Source organism: Poromitra crassiceps (assembly GCF_964638095.1).
Source record: "Poromitra crassiceps genome assembly, chromosome: 1".
In the NCBI taxonomy this organism is placed as follows: domain Eukaryota; kingdom Metazoa; phylum Chordata; class Actinopteri; order Beryciformes; family Melamphaidae; genus Poromitra; species Poromitra crassiceps.
In genome coordinates this window covers 77,716,827-77,728,768 of record NC_139623.1, presented here as the reverse complement: position 1 = coordinate 77,728,768, position 11,942 = coordinate 77,716,827, and the positions used below count along the sequence as shown (strand labels likewise).

The following is an 11,942-nucleotide window of genomic DNA, read 5'->3' as shown; positions in this document are numbered from 1 at the left end:
GAGCTCGTCTGCTCTCCAGTGGAAGTACTGGTCAGTTTGTTGGACTTAGGAGCGCATCATAGAGGACAGAGTATGGGGTCAACTGCACATATGGACATTGGGAAATAATCTCATCCATACAGTTTGAAGTTATTTCCCACCAAATATAATAGATTTGTGTAATATAAATGCACTCCAAACTGATTTCCACTGAAAGCCAAATCATCTGTAACTTGAACTTCATCCGTGAACCCTAACCCTATGATTTATTTAACCTTGCTGGCAAGCATTCCAACAGCTGCTCCAACAATCTCCTCTTCTCAAAGAATAGATACACAATAAAACACAGGACAGAAGACAGAACAAGTTCCACAATTGGACTTAATTCTAAGCCCAAAAACAAAAAGCTCATCCCTTGTCTGAATTCCTGTTTTGTTTTTTTTACCTCCATCTGCTGACAGAGTAACAGGGCCATCTCTGATGGCTAGACAATCAGCAGGTAGACACGGCCTGCTATCAGTAGTCCAGTCCCAGACAGGCTTGTCCGACCTTCTCGTGGGAGAGGTTAGGCTTTGAATAAGGTAATCTCATCTGAGGTCACTAAAGAGGCTGGAGTCTGTGGTGAGGGTCTACGTCAGACGTATTGCTCTAAAGAGGCTGGAGTCTGTTAGTGAGGGTCTACGTCAGACATATTGCTCTTTGGGAAACGTGTATGGAGTGACTCCTGGCGGAGGAGAGGACAAGCCCGGCACGGAGGGGTATTTAAAGATGGCGGTGGTGTGTGAAGGGGGAGAGAAGGTGTTTCTGGAAGTGGCCTGTGTGAAGGACGTGGTGGTGTTGCTGGTGGCAGCAGCAGGGGGCTGTGAGGAGTGGTAGGGGTGCTGGGGCAGAAAGGAGAGAGGGGGGTTGATCGGAGGGGAGTAGGGCTCCGGGTAGTCCTCCTTGTTACAGGCCAGCCTGTAACTCACATAGTCTGCTGTGCTGGGAAGCTCCTCATAAAACTTTCCAGAATGCTGTGGAGAGACCAGAGGCATGTCAGCAAAAATCTTATCAAATGGAAAGGGGGGGAGGTCTGTGGTCTAATTTGTGTCAGATTAGGGGTCCTTGACATGAAAAACTTTGCGAACCACTGCCTTAAAATATCATTAAAATTATGAAAATATGGTGGAAATATAATGGCCTGTCTCAAATAAAACCCTATGGCACTCTATTTGGTTGAGGTAAATAAAGTTATTTGAAGTTTTATGGTACATAGAAACATAATGTACATACAGACAGACAGTTACACACAAACATTTTAATTATGTCTATCTACACATTCACAAAGTCAATGTTATGCAATGACTTACCAGTTACATTACATCGTTATACATCCGGGCTGATCCGGCAACTATTTGAACATAATGTCTAATGAAAACAGAGCAGTACAGTCGGGTCTACAATCTTTACCCAACACAACACACCATACCTGCATGTCATCCCCTGGCCTTTTCCTTGGAGGTTGGGACAGTTTTTGGGAGGGTGATTCATTACTGATCAAAGAGAATGTGAGAATACAAGTTTGAGGATAAGGATCTCAATAAGGAATTAAAAGTATTTGGGTGGCAAAGAGCATAATAACAGATGGTGTACATACGAGTCGGCATCTTTCCAACTTCTTATTTTGAGCACCAGGACGGTGACAGTAATGCCCATGAGCACCCCAGCAGCCAATAACAAAACAATGACGCTGATGACATCACCTACTGCAACCTGGGGCAATGGCGTTTCTGAAGAAGAAAAGAAAAGCACAACAACAAATATTGAAGCATTTTAGCTTTGATCAAATGCAGGTGCAGTAAAGGCAGCAATTAGAGAAATGTAGAAAAATGTGTAGCATGGTGGAGTAAAAGTATTAGCTGTAGTAGTAACAGTAACAGTAGTGTTGATGTTGTTTTGTTTCGATGTTATCATAGGAGACAGGTGACCCAGTTAACTGTACCTATGATGCCAATCTCCACGGAGGCTGATCTCGTCCCAATGCTGTTGGTTGCATCGCACACATAGGTACCTTCCAGGTCGTATGTGATCGGCCCTTTAAACGTCAGGATGTTGTCTCTGATCTCTACATTGCTGGGTATGGTACCGTTTACCCTGCAGAACACATACATACTGAGATACTAGCTCTAAGATTGAAAGCCTCCAGTGAGAAGAATAAATAAAATCTTGGGCTGTATACACAAAGTCCAAGGCACTCTAAATCCAGTAAGGTGGGAAGAGACTTAGAGCTTGGAATTTAAAAAGCCTTTATTGTCATGGCTTAACATAGGAAAATCCATCATAAAATAGGAATAACACATGTGACATCTATGATATAACATTTGTCAACATGAATAGTTCTAGTCCAAAGCCAGATTCAATACTTTTTGGAGTTTATTTAATATTGCACATTGTACATTTTAATCTTACTCCAGGCTTTTATTTTTGCCTTCTCACTATGCTCACTGTATAATTGCTGATTGCAAAGGCTCTGTTTGAAGCTATTTGAATAATAGGCAGGACTAAGCCATTGGCTAATTGTAAGCTCTGCCCCTTTTTCCCACCTGTTAAATGCTCTCCTTGCCTGTTATTCTGTTAGACCTGATGAAGACGTTTGTACGTCGAAACGTTGTCTGACTATTATGCACCTTAATTAAAAGGCATCATTTGATCCGAGCTGCTCCAGACTTATTCCTTTAAGTATTTATGCGTCCCTCCTGTGATGCACCGGACCTGCCACTTCCTACAGCTGAAGCGCAGTTGGATCCTTCATTTTTGAATGGACATCACCATTGTGCTGGACTTCAGTGGCTGAAAATATGAATGGGCTTGCTAAATGAAATGTCAATAACAAGTCGTCATCCTCCTCCTGTCTCTTGACATTCCCTCACTACAGCAAAGCAGCATTCTTGCCAGACGAGCTAGAGCTGCTAGCAGCAACAATATCACAATCAGATACATCCATTTCACTAAGGCTATCAGCAGTGGCAAATTAAACCGAGATTTCTGAACTAATTTGATGATGGGGATCATTACTTTTCCATCGTCTACTACGCCCATCTAATTCAATTGGCCAGTCTTGAGCACGAGCCACCAGTTTGGGCGCGGCCAAAATGTGGAAGTGATTCTAGACCTGTTAGCGAGCAGTCCCAATGTTACTGTGCTGTTTGCATAGTGCAGTGTGCAAAACAAACATTTGACAAGCACTTGTACTCGAGTAGCTACTTGTACTTGAGTATTTTCCACCTCTGATAAAAAAAAAAAAAAAAAACACAGAGAGACAGATAGAAATAAAGCTGTACTCACAGTCTCCACTCATAGAGAGAGACAGCTGGGTTGGCATCAGCTTGGCAACTCAGCTGGACATTCTCTCTGTTCAGGTACCAGTTACCATCAAACCCATCCACCGAAACATCTGGCTCGTCTGGTGTGCACACGCACGCACGCACGCGCACACACACACACACACACACACACACACACACACACACACACACACACACAATTAAAATTACAAACCCTCTAATAATCTATAATAATAACATTGTGCCACACAGCTACACCAGCACCCCCCCCCCCCCCCATATGACTTCAGTTCATGATATTGTTTTGAAACTTTTACTTGAGCTGCAATCTGTCCACCACATAGAGAGAGAGAGCGAGTCTTACACTGGATATCCAGGGTGACACTGTCAGTGAAGATCTCATCGTTGTAGGTGGTGACACAGGTGAGAGTCTCCTGATGCGTTTCCCGACTGGGCACCAGGATGTAGTCGCTCTGCACTGTGAACGTTCCGTCCGCGTTGCTGTATTCCTGGATCGTCGCTTCTCCAGGCACCCTCGTCTCCCACCTGCTCACGTTGGCGAGGGATCACAAAGCGTTTAGTCACTCACGACGCAATGATGTGTACTGTATATAGATACTCCAGCAGTCAAACGTTTGGACACACCACATTTGTCTTTATTTTTTAATATTGTCCACATTTTAGAATAACAGTAAAGACATCAAAACTGTGAAATAACAAATGGAATTATGCAATGAAAAACCAAAATGCACACACACACACACACACACACACACACACACACACACACACATACACACACACACACACAGATACTGTAGATAGATAACCAGACATCTCACCTGATGGTGCCAGGTGGTTTTCCATTAGCAGAGACACAGGTAGCCACTGGTGTTTTTAGATTGGGTGACCTGGCCACCAGGGTGGGAGTGGACAGACTCATCTGAGTGGTGGGGCGAACTGAGCCAATGAAAAGAAACAAGAGTGCTGTTCATAATGTGCCAGGTATTTACTTAAAGTAGGACCCTATAATATACAATACAGTATAGGGTTGTTGTTTTTTTTATTCCAGCCTATCCAAAGAGACAGTCAAAAGCCCTATTCACATGGGACTAAATATTAGTGATGAGGCCATGTAGTTAACCAATCACCCCCAACCTCTACGTTTTGTAAAACACAAAATAGAAAAGGGTCTGAGAAGTAAAAGTAGAAAAACAAAAGTAGAATAATGCATGAGGCCCTACTAGGCATTTGCCTATTCAGCCTATGTGAAGCAGCAGTGAGTGACATTTTTCCCACGGTGCAGCGGAGAGCATCATGAGCTAAATTCAGGCGAGGTACCTTTACAACCGGTACTACTGGTACCGAATTGCAACACAGATTTAAGTGCCTTTTAGGTGCTATGCCCGAGCTGCTGATATATCTGCCCTCCGGTGCTCCAAAACCCGCGCCGCATGCACTTTCATTAACATTATCGTTATCCGTTTTAAATTATGAAAAGTATCGGTCCAGGCACTGTTTAGGCACCGGTACCGTTTTAAAATACGATTTTAAAATCGCATTAGCACCGGTATCGGAAAAATTCAAATACCCATCCCTAATTATAACAAATCTCTCAACGTCCCTGGATAATGTTAGTCCAGGGCGAATAGAAAGTCTCAATGAAACAAACAAATACTTTTTGTTAATTCTCCATATTTACATATACACCTATTTAACATTAAATGTCTAAAAATGAATAAGTAAACATGGGTGAGAACAGTTTTGGTTGTGTGACGGATCGCTACTCTCCCTCTCAGATAGGACATTATGATTGTTTTATTAGGTATTATATATCTGTTCATGTTTTGATGGCTGTCATTGAGAGAAAGGGGGTTGGCTTTGCCACTGGTGTAACCAAGTGGGTCATAAGAAAGACCAGTGCCCAAAGTATAATTAAGTAACAGAGATGTCCGTGGGTATAAGGGGTTTACATCTAGTCTCTTAAAACAGACTGTCTCATCTACATCCGGCGAATGCAGCTACTGTATACACAGTCTGTACGTTACACCCCCAGAACATGCACAAGGAAGTTGGGGAAAAAACCTTCAGACAGGAAAGAAGTTTGACGGAATCCGACCAATCACGACACGCGTGTCCACGAAAAATGCGGCATATTGGATTCTGATTGGACTAATGAGCGGAAGACCCGCCTTTCTGCGATTCTGATAGGACTAATGAGCGGAAAACCCGCCTTTCTACTTCTCATTCCGGTTGGTACATGATTCTCCCCCACGAAGTACAGACGGTATGGCGGAAGCATTTGAAAATTGCGGAAGCCAACTCGTCTGTTCTAAGAGACTAGTTTACATCTGAAGGTACTGTTTCGGACTCGGTGGGTGGCAGGCAGTCACCAGTCGTAATGCTTAGAGACACTGGAGCTGAGCAGACGTTGCTTAGTGAAGGAGTAATGGAGCTCCTTTCCAGAGCCGGTTGCTGTGGTGCCACAGGAATCAAACACGCAACCAGTGGAAGAGAGTGTAGAGCTCACCCCGTGGTGGATAGAGGATTGTGAAAACATCCTAGATGAGTCTCCAAAGACAATGAGATTGCTTAGTCCAGAGAATCAGGAGCACATAAGGAAAGTGTTTCCAAGCATCTATCCACAGGAAGTTGAAGTTCAGGACAAAGAGCTTGCTCCTGCTGTGTGTGTAGGAGAGGAAACACCAGAGCAAAAGCTTGCTCCTGTATGTGTAGTTACCTGTACAGATTCGGTTGAGGAGACTAAGGAGGAAAATGAGTTGTGTAACCTGGAGAGGTGGAAGCAGCTGTGTAAACAGTTTCCAGATATTTTCTATGATCCTGTGCAGCGTCAGCGTGAGTGGGCAGAGCAAGCGAGGAAGGCAGATGAGCGTGCTGAACAAGAGGAGAAGGGAAGGCTGCGTACGATGAAACGCCAAGAGAACAAGGCAGCTGACAAGAAGGCTAAGCAAGCTAAGAAAGAGCGCTTGCAGGTGCTGGAGTAGCTCCAGGATGAGGCGGTGTTGCTAACTGAAGCAGTTGAGAGCATGGAGTGGGTTTATGATCTGAGGTGCAGTTTAGGAGCTTAGGTAAACGTGTGTTGAAAGAGATATCCCTGGCAGAAGGAGTTGGTTTGGAAAAGAGAATGATGAAGTCAGTCTTAGTAGAGCGGTTAGTTGATGAGCCGGATCTAGAGAAAAGATGGGGCAGCGCAACAAGAGCTAATAGTGAGTGACACTGTCGAAATGGTTTCTGAGGAGTCTCAGTTGGAGATGATGGCACCAAGCGACACTGAGGATAAGGCTGGGGCCATAACAGTTGATGTGCCAGACGTAGCAGTGGAGGAGCTGTTGAATCAAGACCAGGAGAGTCATGAGTTGGCAGGCAACAGTCAGGAGGTAGCGCTGGACAGTCATTTTACCAGTGAGTTGACTGTTAAGGCAATCAATGAGTGCGTTGCAGAGCAGGCCTTTGCTTTAGCAACTTCAGAGAGTGATGAATCAAAGAGGGCGGGTGAGGACTTGAGTACAGTGGCGGAGGCTGACTGTAGTACTGAAACACTGACCAGTAGTTCTGTTGATTCACAGAAAGAGGAGGTAGAGATGCAGAGCATGCAAGACTTGGAGTCAGACGTCGCTACTCTCCCTCTCAGATAGGACGTTATGATTGTTTATATGTATTATATATCTGTTCATGTTTTGATGGCTGTCATTGAGAGAAAGGGGGTTGGCTCAGGAAATGACATCAAGGGCTGGTATTTAATGAGCCCGGAAACTGCGATTGTTCTCTCTTTGAAATCTACGCAGAAGTCGAGCCAGACAGCCGCTCGCTCGGAGTCCCCCCCGTTCTGTCTTTCTTTTTGTCACGTTATTTACCAGTGTGTGGGTTTAGATGTGCAACGCGTCTAAATGATCAGAGGTGGAGTTGCTGATCTCCACTCGTCCTCAATCGCCTGAGCTGTCCCGAGGAAGAGCGCCTCGGCACTGCACCTGGGCCGGACTGCAATGGCTGCGCCAGGTGAGCAGACTTCCATTCTCTTTGATGACAGCCATATTTCTTTCATGTTACAGGGTTGCGGTGCTATTTGTTTGCCCTATAGACTCGAGCGTATAACCGAACCTGTGACAGTTGTTACCCTGAAAACCGTGTATCCTCTTCCCTAGACACCATGGTTATGCCTAGTGACTGGAATTTATCTTAGCAAGAACCAGGAATTGTTTAAAGATGATGAGTATTTTTTTAATTTATTTTTATTTAAAGCGGGACTTACCCCCCCAGATTTCCTGCAAAACGGCACTCCACTCGATCTGAAAACCCCGCAGGCAAGATGGCCAGCCACACTCCCCTCCTTACCTAGCAGAATTCCTCCCCCATAAACTTACATATCTTGGCCAATAAGTATGTAACATACAAAATAAAACAACCCGTAATATCTTAATTTTATGTAGAATGCAGAGGACATGTAACTGTTTAGTTAAACTTGCATTCCAGGAATATTGTGCTCTAAAGATGACGATAGTGGCTCGAGACTGTTTCGTCCTGAAACCCACACACTTTGCGGTGGTGGTTTTAGCGTAACCTATGTGGGATTCGAGGCGTAACCTATGTGCGTTTTAGCATAACCTATGTGGGATTCGAGGCGTAACCTATGTGGGGTTTGGCGTAACCTATGTGGGATTCGAAATAACGCATCCGAGATAAACGTTATGAATATAGCCACGTTATAAACAACAAACTAAAGCTGGTGATCCGTATGGAAACAGTGTTACTCGAAATGGTTAAAAGTTATATCAATTTGGTCATTCAGTGGCATTTTACTGCCATATAACATAACTAACTAGCGGCTAATATTAGCCCCAGTAGGCACTACCCATAGATGCACTGGTCTTAAAGGGCTCGCACCGCGTGAACTACAGTAATAATCAATGGGGAAAAAAACAATTTTTCACATGAGTGGGGCGCGTGCTAAACCCACCGTGACGTCAGGATGTACCAAATATCCCATTCATTTGACGGCACAAGAAAAAGCAGTGTTCAACCCATAGAGGGAACTTATGCGGCTGAAAATGATACAAATGGTACAATGGCAACAGTTTGGTCTCAAATGTGGGAATTTTGACCAGAATTCTTCACACACCACCCCCAAAGTCATATATATTGGTTAAAAGCTGAAAGAAAGTGTTTTGGGGGTAAGTTACACTTTAACTTTAACTTTTGACCAGTCCTGAACAGTCTCTGCATTATGCCTCACCTCACCATCCTGTTATGTTGAATTACGAAAGCAAGACACCATGGAAATGCTGTTTCTAATTCTTTCACATAATCACATGATGTCCGAATTCAGAGTGATGCTTCACCTGTAATTTGCTAAAACGTCACATGCTACGCATCCATCTTACCATAGACAGTGAGGTTTACTGTGTTCTCTCGGTTCCCTGCTGGGAACGTGGTGTATTCACAGATGTAGGTGGCTTCATCAGCCAGGCGGAGCGAGGACAAGGTGATGGTGGTGTCTTCCAAAGTGGGAGTTTGTTGGCGCACCGCGGCGTTCTTGAAGGCCACGCGTTCCCTGTAGGGAGGCACCACCGACACGCCCAGGGAGGGGTTGGCGATGGCCACATTCTGCTTGCTGCCGTTAACCAGCTTCTGCCATGTCACCTGTGGAGGGAAGGATGGATGGAGAGATGATAGGAGTGATGGGGTGTGTAATACTGAACCTTAGATCTCAATCAACTCACTGAATGAGTATAATAAACAACATAATGATTGTGAAAATAGATCCACTTCTGCACTTCTTTTTTTCTGATTTCCCCCTCATTTTCTCCTCAATTGTAGGCTACTTGGCCAATTTCCCCCTGCTGCCCCGGTCGCTGCTCCACCCTCTGCCGATCTGGGGAGAGCCGTAGACTAGCACCATGCTTCCTCCGACACATGCGCAGCTGCCAGCCACTTCTTTTCACCTGAAAGAGCTGCAGGACGTAGCACGTGGGAGGATCACGCTATTCCCACCAGTTCCCTTCCACCCCAGTTCCCTTCCACCCCTTCCACACTCTGCAGATGGAACATCCTAAAGGCCTTAATGAGGAGTTACTGCTAGGTTGTTTCCTCTAGTTATTTTTATCCTTTTTCTACGTATAAACCTTTTCTAATACGTATTTCTATTTTGTACTTTTTCTACATGGCCCTTAATGTGTATACTTTTGACCTTGTAGGTCAAACCTGTCACAGTAGGATTACAGACACAGGGCCTATCCCTTGATTCTATTGGTCTAAATAGCTGCAGGTTAGGTTGGCCAGCTTCAGTTAGGCTTTATGCTCAAACGATGTGGCCTTTCTTTAGAGCAGTCCCTTAAGACAGGTTTTTCTAAATCCACACAAAACCTTTTAATGACACATCGAACAGAATTGAACGACCTGTTAAGAAGAAGAGCCGAATTCATAATGCACAGAGTGAGGCAAAACTACTATTTCAATGGCTGCAAACCAAGTAGGCTACTCGCTCTTAAACTTAAACAAAGTGAATCCCGAGCGGCAATTAACAGCATTCGCACACCCAGTGGTGTTTCAGCCAATCCAAAAGATATTAATGCGACCTTTCAATCATTTTATTCAAAATTGTATACAGCCGACTCCAAATCAGACATGACCCAATACAAAAAATGTATAGAAAACTTGAATCTACCCAGTCTTGACCCCGAGGAGGCAGAAGAAATCGGCCAACCAATTCAACTACAGGAACTCCAATCAGCTTTGAAAGGGGTTAATAAAGGCAAAACTCCAGGGCTAGATGGAATCCCGTCTGAGCTGCTACTACAGTACTTTGATATATTAGGGCCAACCCTTCTTCAAGCCATAAACTCAGCTGTAAAGAGAGGCACTTTTCTTCAACAGACAAACACTGCTTTAATTTCCTTAATACCCAAAAAAGGTAAAGATCACTTGGACTGTGCTAACTTCAGGCCGATCAGCCTCCTGGGGGCTGACCTTAAGCTGTATGCCAAGGTGCTGGCACTCCGACTGGAACGTTTTATCCGTAAACTGGTTCACCCCGATCAGTCGGGTTTCATACCTCAGCGCCTGGGCGCGGACAACATACGCAGGCTATTACATGTGATTCATGAGGCTAGCACATTCCAAGTACCTACTGCAATTCTATCAGTTGACGCTGAAAAAGCCTTCGATCGGCTAGAGTGGAACTACCTTTGGCAAGTTATGGAAACGCTGGGCCTCGGGGCCAAGTTTATTGAGATGGTTCGCGTGTTATATGCAAATCCCACAGCCATGGTTTCAACAAACGGACTGCACTCAAAACCCTTTTCGATTGGAAGGGGTTCTCGGCAGGGGTGCCCACTTTCTCCCATGCTTTTTGCGATTTCTCTTGAACCATTGGCGCAAATGATAAGGCAGAAGGAAATTTGTAATATTAAAATTAAGTCATGTAACAATTCAATCTCGTTGTATGCAGATGATATTCTGTTATATATCTCTGACCTCAAGGAATCTATACCAAACATTCTCAAGACATTCAACGAATTTGGCTCGTTCGCCGGCTATAAAATCAATTGGGATAAATCTAATTTGCTTTTTCTAAACAATAAGACAGCGACACCATCCGTGTATGATAAGATACCGATTCAATCCAAAATTACATATTTGGGTATTAGCATACAATCCTCACTAGATAAGATTGTCAAAGACAATTATGAGACAATATTAAAAAACATTCAAAGTGATCTGGCCAGGTGGTCCACTCTTCCAGCGTCATTACGATCTAGGATTGCTGTGGTTAAAATGAACGTGTTACCTCGTATTAATTTTCTCAGTCAAATGATTCCTTTGCCCCCACCAACAACTTTTTGGAAAAGACTTGATTCACTAATCCGTAGCTACATATGGAACAATAAGCAACCTAGGTTAAAATATTCTACCCTGCAACGTACAAAAAACAATGGTGGTTTAGCTTTGCCTGATTTCAAAATGTATTACATGGCTTATCAATTACGATGTATAAAAGTGTGGATTGATCCCTTGTCTACAGTTCCATGGAGAGATTTAGAGCAACAAGTGATTGGAGTGCAAAGATTGCAGGATGTGGCTTTCTCAGGTGTTAAGTTAAAGAAGTGTAGGTCAACCTTTGGTCCCATCATAGCCAATACCATAGTCAATCTCAAACGAGTGGAGGAACATTTACGTTACACTAACAAATGGCATTTCCAAACTCCAATTTGGAACAATATGCATATACTATCTGGGAATAAACCCTTTGTTTGTAAGCAATGGAGTGAGAAAGGCATCTATAATCTTAATCACATGTATGACGGGAATGGTTTATTATGCTTTGAGGATCTAAGAACTCAATTTGATGTCCCAAGAAATACCTTTTTTGTTTATTTACGTTTACGTTCTGCCCTGAAAGGTTATGGAGCTCCATGGGGGAGAGGTCTTGAGGCACACCCAGTCATTAACTGGATTTCTGGTTCACCTTAGAGGATTGGTGTCGAGATTGTATGCCAATCTAACAGATGCACTCATAGGACAACTGCCAATAAGTAGAAAGTGGGAGGAGGATTTGACCTCAGAGGGAAATATGATTGAGTGGGACACAGTCTGGGAAAATATCTTCAGCTGCTCCAAGAACCC

General features: G+C 43.9%; 1 protein-coding gene across 1 annotated transcript in view; it reads right to left on the bottom strand.

Moving 5' to 3' along the window:
* Positions 1 to 662: 662 nt before the first annotated feature.
* The window catches only part of nectin1a (nectin cell adhesion molecule 1a), a gene marked incomplete at both ends in the record, with an annotated part of 32,249 nt that continues 20,969 nt past the window's right edge, over positions 663 to 11,942 (bottom strand). Inside the window, 8 exons of the mRNA XM_083647359.1 lie at positions 663 to 992; positions 1,448 to 1,511; positions 1,616 to 1,748; positions 1,961 to 2,112; positions 3,304 to 3,421; positions 3,667 to 3,848; positions 4,145 to 4,262; positions 8,702 to 8,960. Of these exons, the coding sequence (XP_083503485.1) occupies positions 663 to 992; positions 1,448 to 1,511; positions 1,616 to 1,748; positions 1,961 to 2,112; positions 3,304 to 3,421; positions 3,667 to 3,848; positions 4,145 to 4,262; positions 8,702 to 8,960 (1,356 nt within the window). The remainder of the gene's footprint in view (positions 993 to 1,447; positions 1,512 to 1,615; positions 1,749 to 1,960; positions 2,113 to 3,303; positions 3,422 to 3,666; positions 3,849 to 4,144; positions 4,263 to 8,701; positions 8,961 to 11,942) is intronic.